General features: G+C 36.4%; 1 protein-coding gene across 2 annotated transcripts; it reads left to right on the plus strand.

Annotated features, from left to right (window-relative positions):
• On the plus strand, positions 1-15,920 carry Cul4 (cullin 4). 2 transcript variants are annotated; one of them, XM_087352881.1, is made up of 13 exons: positions 1-475; positions 3,044-3,217; positions 3,903-4,092; positions 4,658-4,993; positions 5,089-5,275; positions 6,451-6,643; positions 9,082-9,218; positions 9,780-10,013; positions 11,080-11,307; positions 12,266-12,373; positions 13,110-13,280; positions 13,605-13,757; positions 14,364-15,920. In XM_087352881.1, exons 1-13 carry the CDS (start codon positions 208-210, stop codon positions 14,457-14,459), a joined length of 2,475 nt encoding a protein of 824 aa, XP_087209007.1. In that variant the 5' UTR covers positions 1-207; the 3' UTR covers positions 14,460-15,920. The 2 variants fall into 2 exon arrangements, with proteins under 2 accessions (XP_087209007.1, XP_087209008.1); XM_087352882.1 differs by having other exon boundaries at positions 5-475; positions 9,780-9,944.
• The last annotated feature ends 688 nt before the right edge of the window (positions 15,921-16,608 follow it).

Raw genomic sequence — 16,608 nt, forward strand, 5'->3', positions numbered from 1 at the left:
TAAGAAAATAGGAAATCTTGATATTGTCCCTACCTTGCTTTAGATTGTATACTATCAACGTTCTCGTTGTTTTTCGTAAATCGCGAGATATTTCAGATCGTTGCAGTGAATGGCGAACAAATCTAGAGTAGGAAGTGTTTTTTCCACATACTTATTTAAATTTTTAGAAATACTTTGATTGTGGCTACGGCCGTGTCATGCACTTCTATGTCAAGTCTTACTAAGACCCATGTCCATGAAACCCAGCAAGGGGAGGACCGTGTGAGTTTTCGGAGAAAGAGGAACTCTTCGAACAGTGAAAATATTAGCAAGAGATTAAAACAAGAAGACAACAATATGACTGATACTACTCAAAATAATCAAAGGAGAGCAAACTTTTCGGCTCTTAGTAATCCTAATGGTGTAAGCAAAACATCTCCCTTAGTAAACACGAAACCCGGCGCAGCAAAGAAATTGGTGATAAAAAACTTTAAAGGTATGGTATTGCCCCATCTTAACCAGTAATATTCATATAACATTCACAGTACAGGCATTGAATGCATTAGAACTGAAATTTGTGTAGCTACTTTAATATTGGCCTTTTCTAATTTTAGTTGAAACATGTAGTTTGATGTTAACAAACTTGAAGATAACGTGAAGTGTGTTATAAAGTGACAGTGATGAAGCTCAAGGATAAAGAAAGAGTGGTCACTATTTGTACAGCTAAATTTAAGTGTTCCTTTAAATAGAAGTAATACCTATTTTAAAAATGTGTAATGCTGGGAACTTGTCCATCAAGAACGATAGGAAAATCTAAAGTAATACTTAAAAACACACACTTTTATTGAAAAGTAACAGAACAGCTATAACATTTGAAATCATTACTTATCTTTGCATAATTATGAAAGCTGCAGAGCATTAACGTTTGCATTGTTAGAAGTACATGTGCATAGCATGCCACGGATGAGTTAACAGTCTTTGTTTCAGTTAATATGTTTTAATGTAGTGCAGTCTCAAATATGATCTTATATTGAGCTTATAATAACTGCTGCATTATATAAAAGTTCTTGTGCATAGTAGTTCATTGTGTGTGCAATATACTTGGGCCTCATTGGCATGAATCTACGTGATATCATTATTGAAGAATTGGTTTTTAATTATTAGATCCGACAGAAACCTAATGTAACAGCCTAAGATTATCTGACACTAAAATTGGTTTTGTCAGAGAAATTTAACATTTCTTCTAAACAAGGGCAAAAATACTTGTGGCTGTAGCAATACAACTACAGGTGCCTGCTGGTAAATGAATATTGTGATGTTGGACCATATACTACAAAAAGGAAAATATGTAATGGGTCATAGTATTGTAAAGAGATACCACTGAAAGTAATTTGTAGATGGGACAGTAAATAATGATTGAACACAGCTCACCTGACAGATAAACCACAAGAATGAGTAAAGTGCATAGAATGGAGAATTATGTTTGATCATCCAGCTGCATATTTTATTGCCAGAATTACTGCTTGGATTTCCATGAAATTGATTATTGCATGTCTACACTAAAAGCTTTTATGTGAATTTTATTTTGGTTCATGTTTACCCACCATACCCTTACACATGAAGCCCACATTTCAAATTTGTATGTCAGAAACCACTCATTGTGCATCAGATTCAAATATGTCACAAAATACAGATCATATACAGATACATAAGTCTAATTTCAAATATCTTTGATCTGATTTGTGTTTAATATAATACAAGGAGAAAGTAACATGTTTCCATGCTGTGTAATATCTGCATTACCTATTTGCTTAGTGAACAACTGAGTTTAAGACTATAGAGTGTAGTATCACACACACACACACACACACACACACACACACACATATATATATATATATATATATATATATATATATATATATATATATATATATATATATATGGTAAATGAATGAGAGACAGAAAGATGTGAAACGCTTTGAATGTAGTTTTTAACTCTTATATATTCCAAATTGGTGTACCTCTCCATGTTTTTGTTGCCCACATGAAAGGTTTTGTATAAATAGGTTGAGTTGTGATTTGGTGCATTGCTCTGTGGTACCTGTATCAGTGAAGATCAAATGCAGTTTTTTCTGTATAAGTTTAAAAGGGGATGGATGCAAATCTGGAATAATCTCAGAAAGTAGTTTCATTATTCAGAAGAAGGGGAGATTTTATGCCACACTTGCATAAACTATTTGTCAAATTTTATGATGCACACACATATGTATATATGTCATAAATTTTTTTGTTTATATGCAAATAGTTTGAGTTACTGCAATAATCTGAAGTTTATTTACCGTCTGTCTGTAATCTGTCTAAACATTGGTTTTAGTACTGTTGATATGTTTTTGGATTTTTGCTTTCTATACTAATGCAATGATATTTGGCTGGGGAGTAGCTGTCCAGAGGTTACTTATACTTTTCTTTAAACCCTCCAGGCAAATGCTGTGATAGAATTGTAAAATAGGCCACATGTTTCCTTCCAACTCTCATGATTTATCATCCACAACTATCATTACATGTTACCTGACAAAATCTTAAAGTCTATGAAGTTACCCATATGAAGAATTTCCAGCCTTTCGTAATTATTGACAGCTGCCACAAGAATTAGATCCAAAGAATTCTTGTAGTGGTAATATAAAACTGATAAAAGAACTAATTTTCTAAGATGTTTGGTCAGCATTGTCAGTGCTATATCTTGTTTTGTTTTGTTTGTAGTTTTATGGAATGCCACTTTATCAACTATATAGGTTATGTAGTGTTGAAAGAGATACAATAGTACAATTATAAGTAATTTAATCTATATAACATGGAACGAAACAGTCATGGCTTGCTCAAGGCACTGACTTAGCAATTGTTCTGAGGGATTGAGGAAAACCTGTCTGTGTAGCTTGTCTCCATGATGCATTTGTACAAGTAATGTTACAAAAATTAAATATTGTTGAAAGAAATGTTCTTGTTCAGTAGTTAAAAATTCCATACATTATCTCATTTGTAAGTGTGTTTTATGTGTTTACAGAGAAACCCAAACTTCCTGATAATTACCAAGAACAAACCTGGGACAAGTTGAAAGAAGCAGTAGTAGCAATCCAGACTTCGAAATCTATTCGCTATAGCCTTGAAGAGCTTTATCAAGCAGTTGAGAATATGTGCAACCATAAAATGGCTTCAACATTATATATAAATCTGACTAGTAAGTATCACTCCAGGGTGTTTATCAAAGGAATTGCATTGTTATAGTGATTACATTAAAAGGTGGAGAAGAACTCTAGATATTTCATGTATGGGGGAGACAAGGAATCCAGAAACAACTGTAAAGGAACTATGGGAGACATGCAGAGAGAAGAGAACAATAGTGATATGGATCTTAGAGGAATAGACTGTGAAGATGTGGATTGGATTGATTTGGTTCAGGATAAATTCCAGTGGAAGACTTCTGTGAACACAATGATAAAGCTTCAGATTCCATATCAGCAGGACATTTTTTGGTTAGCTGAATAACTGTTGAGAAAAGCTGTACATTAGTTTTACTTAGTTAACCCTTATAATGTCAAGATCAACTTGACTGACTGCATAAAGTATCACTTTTGATTAGATTAATCCTCTGTATCATGTATCAGCCGTTTTGTGAAGCTGGTGATAGAAATTAACTGTTGCTGGACAGATGTAATTTTGAAAATTTTCATCAGAATTAAAAATAGTTAAATAACGATTTTCTGTCTTTCACTTCCTTTCTGTCGTGTTTTCTTTTGTATGTAGAATTCTTTTGGAGGTTGGTATGAGAATGTTAATTATTTTGCTTGTTAGTAACTACTTAGGAAAGAGAGAAGTTTTGGTGGGAAGGAACTGGCAGTGTTTCTGTGATTTTGGTTATGCAGGTTTAACAGAAAAGCATGTGAAGGCAAATATTGAGCAGTTCATGGCTGAGTCGATGGATCGCCATATTTTTCTTAAAAGAATGAATGAATGTTGGCTTTCACACTGTCAGCAGATGATCATGATCCGGGGAATCTTCCTCTATCTAGATCGCACATATGTACTCCAGAACCCAACCATCCATTCTATTTGGTGAGTATTTTATAATATTATTTTTGAAGTTCATTTGGTGTGCATAACTTGGTCCCAGGAAGGGAAATTGAGATTTGGAATTTTGGACATCAAGAACAGTTTCTTTTCATGTTAAAATTGTTGCTTCATTACTTATAGGCAAAGTGACTTCAGGTTGCTACTGAGGCATCTTTGTAATTTTGAATTGTTTTTGCTATCATTTCCCCCCCTTTATATTCAAAATCACTGCAGATTGAAGCTCAGTATAGGTATATCATTTTTGTTGTGTCAGGTTGCTCTCCCCAATTTGTTGTCATGTAGTAACAGAAGTGCTGCTTGGGTTATTTTATTGAGAATAATTAAAGTAATTAGTGTTAATGACATTCGTTTTAGAATTGTGATTACATAATATTGTAAGGAATATCTTGGATGGATAAGTGGACTGAAATTCTGTTTAATAAAGATCATGTGACATTCATATCCTGTCTTGTCTTCATGAAGACGTTATTAGAATACAGATATGTGATCAGCAAATTATGAATTCTGGTTCACAGGCAGCAGATTTAAAATAGATTTGTGCTTACAGGGACATGGGACTGGATTTGTTCCGGCACCATATTGTGTTGAACACTTTGGTACAGACAAGGACAGTGGAGGGCCTTCTTATGCTTATTGAGAAGGAGCGACAAGGTGACACTGTTGATAGGACTCTTTTGAAGTCTCTTCTGCGGATGTTGTCAGACCTGCAGATATATCAAGAGGCTTTTGAGAGCAAGTTCCTTGTAGCAACAGAGCGGTTATATGCAGCTGAGGGGCAGCGTCTCATGCAAGAACATGATGTGCCAGAGTACCTGGCCCATGTTGACAAACGGTTGAATGAGGAGAATGAGAGACTTTTGCACTACCTTGATCCTGCAACAAAGTATGAATCCATTGTTAGGCTATTCGTGAATTTTCATGTGTTATTTTTAAATCCTGACTTCATAAGTTGGTTGTGTTTTTATTTGTTGTATCCAGATGGCCACTCATACACACAGTGGAGAAGCAGTTGCTGTCAGAACACCTGACATCCATTCTCCAAAAAGGTTTGGACAGCTTGCTGGAGGAGAACAGGGTGCACAACCTTACACTACTGTACAGTTTATTTACGAGAGTCAAGAATGGTCTGGTGGAGTTGTGCCTCAATTTTAACACATATATAAAAGTGAGTAAGCTGGAAGCATAATTTTGCAGCTCATTTTATTTCTGTGTGTTTTATGAGATTATTTAACAATGCTGCATCAACTGTGAAGGTATCAAGTGATAAAAATGTAAATTTACACCACCACACTGTGAAGGAATATGGGCCATGTGGAAGTAAAGCTCCACACATTCTTGGCTTTAGCATGAGACAAGTATGTGATCAGCCTCATACTTCAGCCTACTTTCCTGTTGGGGAAAGAGCCATAGTATTCATTGGATAGGATGCTGGGTAAGTCCTATAGACCAGTGGTATTCAACCTTTTTTGTTCGCGTACCCCCAGATATAATGTCTCTTCATTTTGTACCCCCAAAGTTGTTGGTGTATAATTCAAGTTATACATAGTATATAATCTACATCTAAAATAAATTACATTACTGATTATTCAGTGTTATCATAAAATAATATATATAATTTTTAAATTTCGCATACCCCCTAAGATGTCTTCGTGTACCCCCGGGGGTACGCGTACCCCAGGTTGAATACCACTGCTATAGACTGTGGTAACCTCTGTAACTTGGTCATCCTTTCTATACTAGGTGGACTGAAGTTTTCCATCTTCTGGGTTGTTGCGTTGTATAGTCTGGTAGATGTTTACCAACGTTTCAGAGGTCATACTGCCTCCATCATCAGGGCAGTATGACCTCTGAAACGTTGGTAAACATCTACCATACTACACGGCGCAAAAACCTAGAAGACGGAAATCTTCTTACTCACCGATGTGAAAACCTCAAATCTTAACAGGTGGACTGAAGTTCACAATGTATAATTATCTTCCATTGTCTTGTTACTTGTAGTTTATGCTCTTCTTTGACAACAAAGTGAAAACTTTATGATGTGGGGGGGGGGGGGGGGTAGCATTACTGTTACTGTCTTATGTCTAGTTGGTATTAATTTTTAAGTTATCTGTTGTGTTTAAATACTTGTGTTTTTATTTTGTGTAATGTGTGTGCCTTATGGTTTTGTAATTTTATCAGTTGTTTTATTTTGAGTGATGTGTGTTGTGTTGTTTGTGTCTTATTGTAGCACTACTGCCACCAGGTATAAACCCATTTGCAGTTAATATTAATAATAATAATTTCTATTGTTCTTGCTTACCTCTGAAAACATTGTGACTTTTATCTTATTTCCTCAAACAGAAGAAGGGTCGTACAATCGTTATTGACCCTGAGAAAGATAAGACAATGGTTCAAGAGCTGCTGGACTTTAAGGACAAGATGGATAACATAGTGAGTCACTGTTTCCAAAGAAATGACAAGTTTGCAAATAGTCTTAAAGAAGCATTTGAGCATTTTGTGAACCAGCGTGCCAACAAACCTGCTGAACTCATTGGTAAGTATTTAAGTTGTGCTCTAGGCTGCCATGTTACGGCTTTTCTATCATGTTTGCTTGAACATTAATCTTGCCATATAGTTTAATGGCAGCTATTACTCTTGTGAGACATGATCCTAGTAGATCTCTCAGGATCAAAAAAGGAAATACCAGAAATACAAAAGTAACGAGCTTGATGCAGTAAAAGCAAAAATATAGACTTGTTACAGAGGCAAAAATTATTTAAGAATTGTTACCAACCTAGAACTAGCTTGGTAAAAGATGAGAATGATTATCTTGCAGATTCCCATACCATTTTAAATAGGTGAAGGAATTACTTTTTCCAGCTATTGATTGAAATGGAGTTAATGATGTTAGGCAGACAGAAATACATCTGAGTTTTTAATACTGAAGCCTATCTCTTTTGAGGTTTAGATTTAGATTGAAAAGTTCAGAACATATATTGCTAGTTCTTTAACAGATTTTGGCAGAATTTATCCAAGCAGGAGGTAATACATTGTGTTTTGAGATCCAAAAACATATTAAATCTATTTGGAATAATGAATAATTGTTAGAGCAGTGGAAAGTTTCTGTTATTGTACGTATTTACAAGAAGGATGATAAAAGTGACAGTAATATTGGGGAATGTTGTTATCAGTTGCTGTGCATAAAAATTATATCTAATATTATTCGCTGAAACTTAATTTCATATGTAGAAAAAATTATTGTTGATCACCATTGTGAATTTCATTGTAATTGACTACTGACTGGATATTTTGCAGTAGTCATATACTGGTCTCACACAAGTGCTTCTTGAGGGGGGGGGGGGGGGGTATTATGTTGCTGATAATATTAGATTAAATTGATGTATTGAATTTTATTTTATTTTCTTCAAATCTAGTTAGTTTGCATTTCTAAGTAGGTCCCTTGTTGCCACGGCATAATGCATTCTCAGGTTGCTGATTGAGGAGATGGCCTCGAGATTTGAAGGGTAGCTATTAATATTTGAATAAGCAATCAGACAGCCAATAAGGAGTGGTCCTCCAACCTGGGGGTCAGGCAGGGGCTGACAGTCACTGACCATCTTGGATGATTCACAGGGCCATGGACTTCAATACATTCTGTGGAACAGCCGAAGCAATACGAGGTGCGATTGAAAGGTTTCCAGACTGCGCGTATAAAAACCCGTACACTTATCTCAGGTATTAAATTTATCCATCACCCTTGAAGTAGTTCCCCTGGGAGTGAACACAACGATCCCAGCGCCGCTGCCAAGCCTGGAAGCATCCCTGGAAATCTTTCTTTGTCAGCCTGTCAAGCACCATCTGCGATTCTGCCTGAATCTCTTCTATCGTCTCAAATCTCCTTCCCTTTAGCTGAATTTTCATCTTTGGGAAGAGGAAGAAGTCACACGGAGCTTAAAAAGGAAGTTGGGGTCGGTTCTTGCAAGATCTTTGAGCTCCTGACAAACGAGAAGTCGATTCTGCTTCTGGTTCTCAGACAGGATGCGTCGCATGTGGAGTTCTTCCTTTAGAATCAGCTGATAGGTCCCATAGCCTATCCCAACAACGTTGCACAAGTCGTTGATGGTACGACGTCGATCTTCATGAATGGCCTGCCGAATCTTCGTAACATTTTCGGGCGTTGTGCTCGAAGATGGTCGTCCAGAACGCTCGTCATCATCGACAGAGGTTCGGCCATTTTTAAAACGTGAATGCCACACAAAAGTTTGTGCACGACCCATTGCGGACTCCCCAAATGCTTGCTTTAGCATTTCATAGGTTTCCGTAGCCATTTTGGCGAGTCTTTGGCAAAATTTGATTTGTTCATGAAAATCCGCCATTCCGATATCACAGGAGGGTCGGTGTAATGCACTTCCAAAACGCCCGTAACTAAGAAACAAATGCTAATTCGATGATGCCGGCTGGCACACTGATTCACTATGAATGTAGGCCGCACCCCCTAGCGGCAGAAGCTCGTACTACATCCGGTTCGCCCTCTATTGACACAGTCTGGAAACTTTCTGATCGCACCTCGTATAGGGTGTTCATATAACAAACATTTGAATTCCATGAATGCATTGAATGTTTTGACCATCTGATCAACTGTTTGTGAAGTCAGATTTAGTTACTTTTGTAAGTTTCAGCACTTGCATATTTTTTACAAGTACAGTATTATGTTGAATCCAGTACCTAATCTGAATTTTTACTATTGTCTGAAAGCAGACTTCACCAGTAAGTCGGAAGGTGGTACTGAATGGCATTGTGTATAGGATAGAATGTCATTAACTCCATAGAGCAGAGACCAACTTTAGAAGCTAGCTAAGCAAGAAATTCCCCATCTTTTATGGAAGCCAAAGGTTCAGTACTATGTTTACAGATGCATGCAGAACACCATTATAACACAGTTTTTGCTTTCAAAGGCTAGTAAATTTAATTCATTGATGTTTTACTGTGCAGCCAAATTTGTGGATTCGAAACTACGTGCAGGAAATAAAGAGTCAACGGAAGAGGAGCTGGAACGACTTCTAGACAAAATCATGGTCCTCTTTCGTTTCATCCATGGCAAGGATGTGTTTGAGGCATTCTACAAGAAGGTATAATTACTGTGCAAGTACAAGTAAAATCTGATGTTCATTTCATTATACTATACTAATATTGCATTATTGGGAACCTCTTTATTTTTTGGAACAGTATTAATGACCCTTATCACCTGTTTGTCCATCCTAAGTTAGTCATTGCTGACAGTGTTACAGACATCACCTGACAAATTTTCTTGGTATAAGCAATGACATGAAAAGCCATATTTTATGGTGGTTTTGTTTACTTTTTGGGGGAGAGATACACTAATGTCATTCAGTGTTCTGAACTTGTCTGTGCAAGGCTCGTTGAACAACATATACACTTTTCATGCAATTTTTTTCTTCTTCAACTGAGATGGTGGAAGGAATGGAAAATAACACATGTTGAGCATACTTAATGTACAGAGTGTAACCTAAAAGGTCTCATACAAATGTAGGTAAAACCAAAATGAAATTTTCCTGATAACTTTTAGTTAGAATCTCATTAAGACTCATTTGTATAGTTTTAAAGATGAAACATGTATGCATATTAATTTTCAGTTTTATGTTAATGCTTTGGAACTCTCTAAATCACAGGACCTTGCAAAGCGACTGCTTGTTGGGAAGTCAGCAAGTGTGGATGCAGAGAAAAGTATGTTGTCAAAGTTGAAGCAGGAGTGTGGTGGAGGCTTCACTTCAAAGCTAGAGGGGATGTTCAAGGATATGGAACTGAGTAAAGACATCAACATTGCATTCAAGCAGGTAGGACTCAGGCTTCTGGCTTTGGCTTGGGATTCATGGTGGGCAAAGCAGCATTTGGACATATTTGATGTGAGTACTTTGGATTTTCCCTTGCCATTCATTGTTCTGTGAGTGCAGTAGGACTGGACTGGCCAGCCAACACATCATCACACACTCAGTTGGATCTTCACCTCTAACCTATGGTTAAACTGAAGTTTTATTTTAGAATTACTGCAACAGGAGATACCGTGATGAAATAAATATCAGTTTTACAAAATTGAATCCCATCAGAAAGAAATCTGTTAAATTCATTAGCTGTTGTGTATAAAGTACCAGATAACTGATGGAGCACCCATTTATTTAATATGAATTTTGATAATGTGAGCTAATATCATGAAACATGGATTTCATATTCAAACATTCTGAATTTCTCTGTGTTCATATCTTCTCACAGTAAAATAAGCTCTTAAATTAAAATAAATAAAACTGTAATTTTACTTGCTGCTTTGTATGAGTGGAAACTTGGTCTCTTTCCCTGAAGGAACAACAGAGATTGAGGGTGTTCAAGAACAGGATGTTGAGGAGAATATTTTTACCTAAGAGAGAGGAAGTAGCAGGAGAATGGAGTTTTGTAATGTGTATTATTCTCCAGATATTATTAAGGTGATTAAATCAAGAAATATGAGATGGGGAAGATGAAAACTAAAGCAGAGTTTTGGTTAGAAAGTCAGAAGGGAAGATAATATTTAAATCAATTTTAAAGAAGTAGTGTGTGTGAATGGTGAATGAATTCAGCTGGTACTGAATAGGTCAACTCCATAAAAGACAGGGAATGGATTGATAAGCTTCTCAAGATGGTCCTGGCCTTATAGGTGCTTTGATAATGTGGTTGAAGATATTGATAGTGGGATCACCTGGTAGTGTAAAGTAATGGGGCTGGGCTTCTGTGCAAGAGGGCTCAGGATTGAGATTGTTCAAATCCAGTGGACATTCTGTTGTACGTATTTTTCTGCCCTCAACTCTGATGAAGGTAAAGTTCATAATGTATGTAGAAAACTCTACTTGGAAAATGTTTTACATGTTAAATTTGTTGGGCATGATTGGAATAGCTCCTTTGGCTTGTAATTTTTAATCACAGAATTTAGTGTATTTTCAGCACATGGGCAACATGCGCTACCCACATTTGTCAAGTATTGACTTGACAGTCAACATCTTGACAATGGGCTACTGGCCAACTTACCCTGTTCTGGAGGTAACCCTTCCTATGGAAATGGTTCAGTACCAGACTATCTTCAATAAATTCTACCTAGGCAAACACAGTGGACGCAAACTCCAGTGGCAACCGACGCTTGGACATTGTGTGCTGAAAGCTACATTTGCGCAGGTGAACATTTGAGAGAAGTGAGGGGAATGTATACAAGTTCTGTGGATATAGTTTGTTCTTGATACTTATTTGTGACATAAACAAGTCTGCTGTTAATGGTGATAACTAGTAATAAAGATACTTTATTGCAATAGTTATAAAGTGTTGACAAAGCAGGTCAGTTTTGCAGATATTATAGTGCATAGAGGCATATATTATTTTTCATTGTTTTGTATCGTCCCGCGCCGTAGCCGCGTGGTCTGAGGCGTCATGCTTCGGACCGGCGATACGGAAGGCGTGCTGGTTCGAGTCTCGGGGGAGAAGAAATTTTCTCATGAGCTTTCGACCAGTGTATGGGACCGGTGCCAACCCAGCATCGTGAGGAAATTGGGGAGCTACAATGGGTAGCGTAATCCGGTCAGGAAAGCTAGCAATGGCTGGGGGTTCGTTGTGCTGACCACACGTCACCCTGTATCTGGTTGGATGATCGTTCACCTCTGCTGAGGCATGTGAACGTGAGGCCAGCAGTCAAGCTAGTCAGCTTTGGCTCTCTGGAGCTGTTTCGCCACGGATTTAATTTAATTAATTAATTGTTTTGTATCAGAATTACAAATTGTAGTGAGAACTGTATTTCACATGGTGTATTATTTTCTTGTACAGTGAACTGTTTTTAACGGATTAGATGAAATGCAAATTGAGTGTAATATAATTAAGAAGTTATAGTGCATAAATGCAGACCAGAATAAAATTTCCCCAACTGATTTTGATGTACATACCTAATTACAAATTTGATTAGAATCCATTAAATTTTTAGATAAAACATGACATGGATATAATATCCTCAATATGTATTAATTTTATGAATTTCATATGAAGACGAGTGTTTAATATATGGGCACAGTTCCAGATTGTTGTGTTATAGCTTAGCTTCAGCTTAGTAGGTAACAGCTTTAATCTCAGTTGTGTTATTCTGTTGCAGGGCAAAAAAGAGCTGATGGTATCTTTATTTCAAGCCCTTGTACTCTTACTTTTCAACAATTCTGATGAACTATCATTAGAAGAACTGAAGACTTTCACAAATATAGAGGTAATGTTAATCAACTGTTCATTTTGATTCATATAGGTTATTTTGTTCTTGATGAAAGAAGGACTTGTAACAAAATACACTTTATTTATTTGTGGTTTATTTAAAGATGCTGTAAGTAGGTTAGACTGGTAGGCATTGAATGATCAGATGATTAATGAATTATGAATTTTGAAAGGGTATTGAAGAAGGTACTTGTGGCTTCAGGTATCATATTTATCAAAATACCATGCACCCCCAAGTCAGATGTTCGCCCTAATTCTTTGGAACATTTGTAAGATAAAAGTTGTAATAAAACTAATGCTGCAGACAAAAAAATTATAAATTATATTATTGTCCCACTCTAGAAATTTACACAAAAACACATGATATAACAGCAATAGCACGAATGCCATGAAAATATTATACTGTACATACAATTACCAGTAGGCTTCACTGCTGCTAACAGTGCAGTTTTAATTTGTCTCATGATGATGATGATGATGATCATCATCATCATTTCAAATTATGGTACTGGTACTTCTGAAATATGTTGTTTCTTCATTGTACATGTTTTTTTCTGTCCTCATTCTCGTGTTGTTTTTAAGACTTATTCTTTATTGAGTTACTATAGTATATTTCACTTGTCACTCATTTTCTCATGTTATTGCTTATTTTGGATGTATCTCTTATTTTAAGTTTTATTCTTCACTCTACACTCCAAAATAAAAGCATGAGACACAGGTTATGTTCTTTACAGGATGGTGAACTACGTAGAACTTTACAGTCTCTAGCTTGTGGTAAAGCGCGGGTGTTGCAGAAGACTCCAAGAGGTCGTGATGTTGAGGACTTAGACAAGTTTCAATTTAACAAGGACTTTGCCAATAAATTGTTTCGCATCAAAATTAATCAAATTCAGATGAAGGAAACGGTAAGCTTAAAGGTTTATGTGATCACCTAATGAATTCTGATCCAGTGGAGTGATGAAAGCCATACCACTTAAGGTCACCTTACACCTTCATGCATTTTTTATTAAATGGAATCAAGGCAAATACTTCAGTATGCTTTCATGGAATTGAATGAAATGTGCCTGAAATTTTGTACAAATGTAGCACTATCAGAAATACTGAACACATTCCCATAATGTGCTGTCATCACTACCAAGTATGCTTTAGAAGGAGCATTTTATTTTACAAAATTTTAGAAAATTGTAGTTGCATAGATAAATATGCAGTAACATTTATATTTTCTGCAGACAGAGGAGCAGAAAGCAACAGAGGAACGAGTGTTCCAAGACAGACAGTACCAGATAGACGCAGCTATTGTACGCATCATGAAGATGAGGAAATCTCTGAGTCATAACCTTCTTATAAGCGAACTCTACAACCAGCTCAAGTTCCCTGTTAAGGTACGTGATTAGCTCATTTGCCTGCCGCACTTTAAGCATTATGTAGTCAGTACTGTGGAGCTGGGGTAGCTCGATCAGTATAGTGACTGACTATGGACTGGACAACTGGGTTTCAATCTCTGATGGGCAGAGGATTTTTCTACTAGCCTCTACATGTAGACCGGCTCTGGGGCATACCCATCCTCCTATTTATTGGGTACCAGGACCCTTCCCTGGGGGTAAAGCATGGCCAGGGCTTGACACTGACCACCCACCCATATCTAGTGCCAAGGTTAAGAATGAGTAGGAACTGTACCTGCTCTCCCCCCCTCCAAGTGCCTACATGGCTTATAGTGGGACAGCTTTACTTCACTTATTGAGGGGGAAGTTACATGTCTAACCTTGCTTGTAATCTTATTACTTCATGAAGATTGTTTACTGTCTGCTTTTGGTAAGTGAAACTTTTATGTGTGTAATGAAATAAAGTACTTCATTTTAATGTTAAAAATATTTGGGTATGAAGTAGTTTGGGTGGCTTGGTTAAATTCATTATCATCTTTTAAGAAAAGTAGATACAGTGTGTCCTTCTCAGGACTTGTATTGCTTGTAACATATCTTTCATTTCAGCCTGCTGACTTGAAGAAACGCATTGAATCATTGATTGATCGGGACTACATGGAGAGGGATAAAGACAACCCTAACCAGTATAATTATGTTGCGTAAGGCACAGACACAGTGCAGTGTTGTGTGATTGTGAAGGGAAAAGTGTAAAAAGGAAATAAGAATACTTCTTAAAATATGCTTGTGAGTGACGGTTAATGAGAATTCTTTTCTCTTTCTCTCTCTGTTTTTTTTTTGTACCCACACATTATGGGATTGTGTGTGAGTGTGCGTAGAGATTATAAAATGAGGAGATAAGCTCGTTACTTGTGATGTAAATATTAAGAAGTCTCGTTTCACAGGTCATTTCAGTGAATGTATGTTTTTGGTACATCAAATGGCAGTTCTTCCTTTCTATCATGATGTTTAATTGATTTGAAAGGATTTCACAATTCTAACCTACCAAAATAACAATATTATCAATCCAAACAACTTCTGTTTTTCATAAGCACATAGTCAAACATGGTTGGAACTAGAGGAATAAATCATAAACCACTCACCTCCACTAAATCAAAGTCCAGAATATGTGATACTTTACATTCATACCTCCTGTACACATTTTTCATGCTTCGGTACCGACAACTTACCTTTCAATTGTAATTCTTATTGACAAACTGTAGGGGTGGAGCATTTAAGTTCACTGTATTGGCCCATCTAACACTGTTAACATGAATGCTTCACCCCTGGAAACCATAAGCATCTCTGTTGCCTACGTGACAAATTGTAAGTGCAGGCACTGAGAAGTGGAATTTGCAAAAGGGGGGTCTCACTTCTGTCAACAGTTTGTTGCTGCGTTACATCATCAGCATGTCCTTATTAAAGAGGTTGTGTTGAATAATGTTTTTGTACTTTGATATATATATATATGCACTTCAAAATTTGGGGGCAGTTTCAAATTTTCAGAGATATAAAAAACTCTTCATTGAACCATTCTGTATTCATTCTGATTATGTGTATAAGAAAAATGAAGTCATGATAAATATTATATTAGTACTCTGTGTATTATTTATGCAACAAGTTACATTTCATGTGTATGCTTATAAGAATAATGTTCTTTTATTACCTCCATCTTTAACTGTTTGCCCTTTATGTAAAGTCAGAGTTGTGAAAAGTATTTTACAGAAGAGTGAACTTTGTGACCCAAAATATAATTGGAAAGTGTATTTAAGAGGTAGAACTGCTGTTGATATCTTTATATTTATTGTGCATTTTGGAAGTTGTCCAGTGTGTCTTGAAGGATTTGGCCTAAAAATTGCTATCCTAGTGCTTTATATATTTATATACTGGCTATACAGTTGCTAAAATTCACACTTGTTTTCCGATTATAATAAGCAGTGATTATTGAGATGCGTGCCAAAAAATAACACTGAAATGACTTGTTATGAGACTACATGGAAATTGTATAGAAAGGGACAGAAAATATGTGACAGTCTAACATACTTAGAAGAGTGCGACATTTGTCTGTTGTGCCGCATTATTTATCTCACACGTTACTCCCAGTTGTCATTAAAATATGAAAAAGAATTTTCACATTGTGAGGTATGAACACTTTTTCCAAGAGTTCCTCTTATCTTACCATAGCAACCAGTGTTATAGAGGTAGGGCACTACCCTTCATTTAACACATTGAGGTGTGGGTGGAAGTTTGTTGGAGTACCCCTGAAAGGTTGGCCATTTTTTTATAAGGGGCAGGTCTCTGATGCTGTATTTTTTTTACGAAACTTGAAATATTGGCAATTCCTTGCATGTTTCTTGTGTGGTGCGTACAATTAATTTATTTAATTTTTGTTCAGAGAGCCATCTGCTAACATAAAAGTTACATGGGAAGTTTTTGACCATAGATGTGTGTTCAATAACATTTGCAAGCCTCTTTGAATACTGACAAAGAATTCTGAATAATATTCCTTTCAAAATTTACTTTTTCATAAAAAAAAGTGGAAGTCTTCCAACAGTTCATCTCAGAAATCGTAGTTTTAATTTGTATTCCAGTGAACACAGTGGCAGCTCTAATTGACCTCGGAATAGCGAAAGGCTATATAAGCATATATATGTAAATATATATATTTAACATGCGGTATAAAAACAACCTGCCAGCATCCAGAATAGTGAGTCATGTAGGCAAGTTAATAATTTCACATGAAAAACATGCTTGATTGGAAGCATGATTAAGCCCTTTTCTGGATCAATTTGTTATCCATTACCACAGTGCAATG

Source organism: Zootermopsis nevadensis, unplaced genomic scaffold (genome assembly GCF_977971745.1).
Source record: "Zootermopsis nevadensis isolate Lab colony 2312 unplaced genomic scaffold, Znev_1.0 Znev_ptg000021l, whole genome shotgun sequence".
NCBI lineage: Eukaryota > Metazoa > Arthropoda > Insecta > Blattodea > Termopsidae > Zootermopsis > Zootermopsis nevadensis.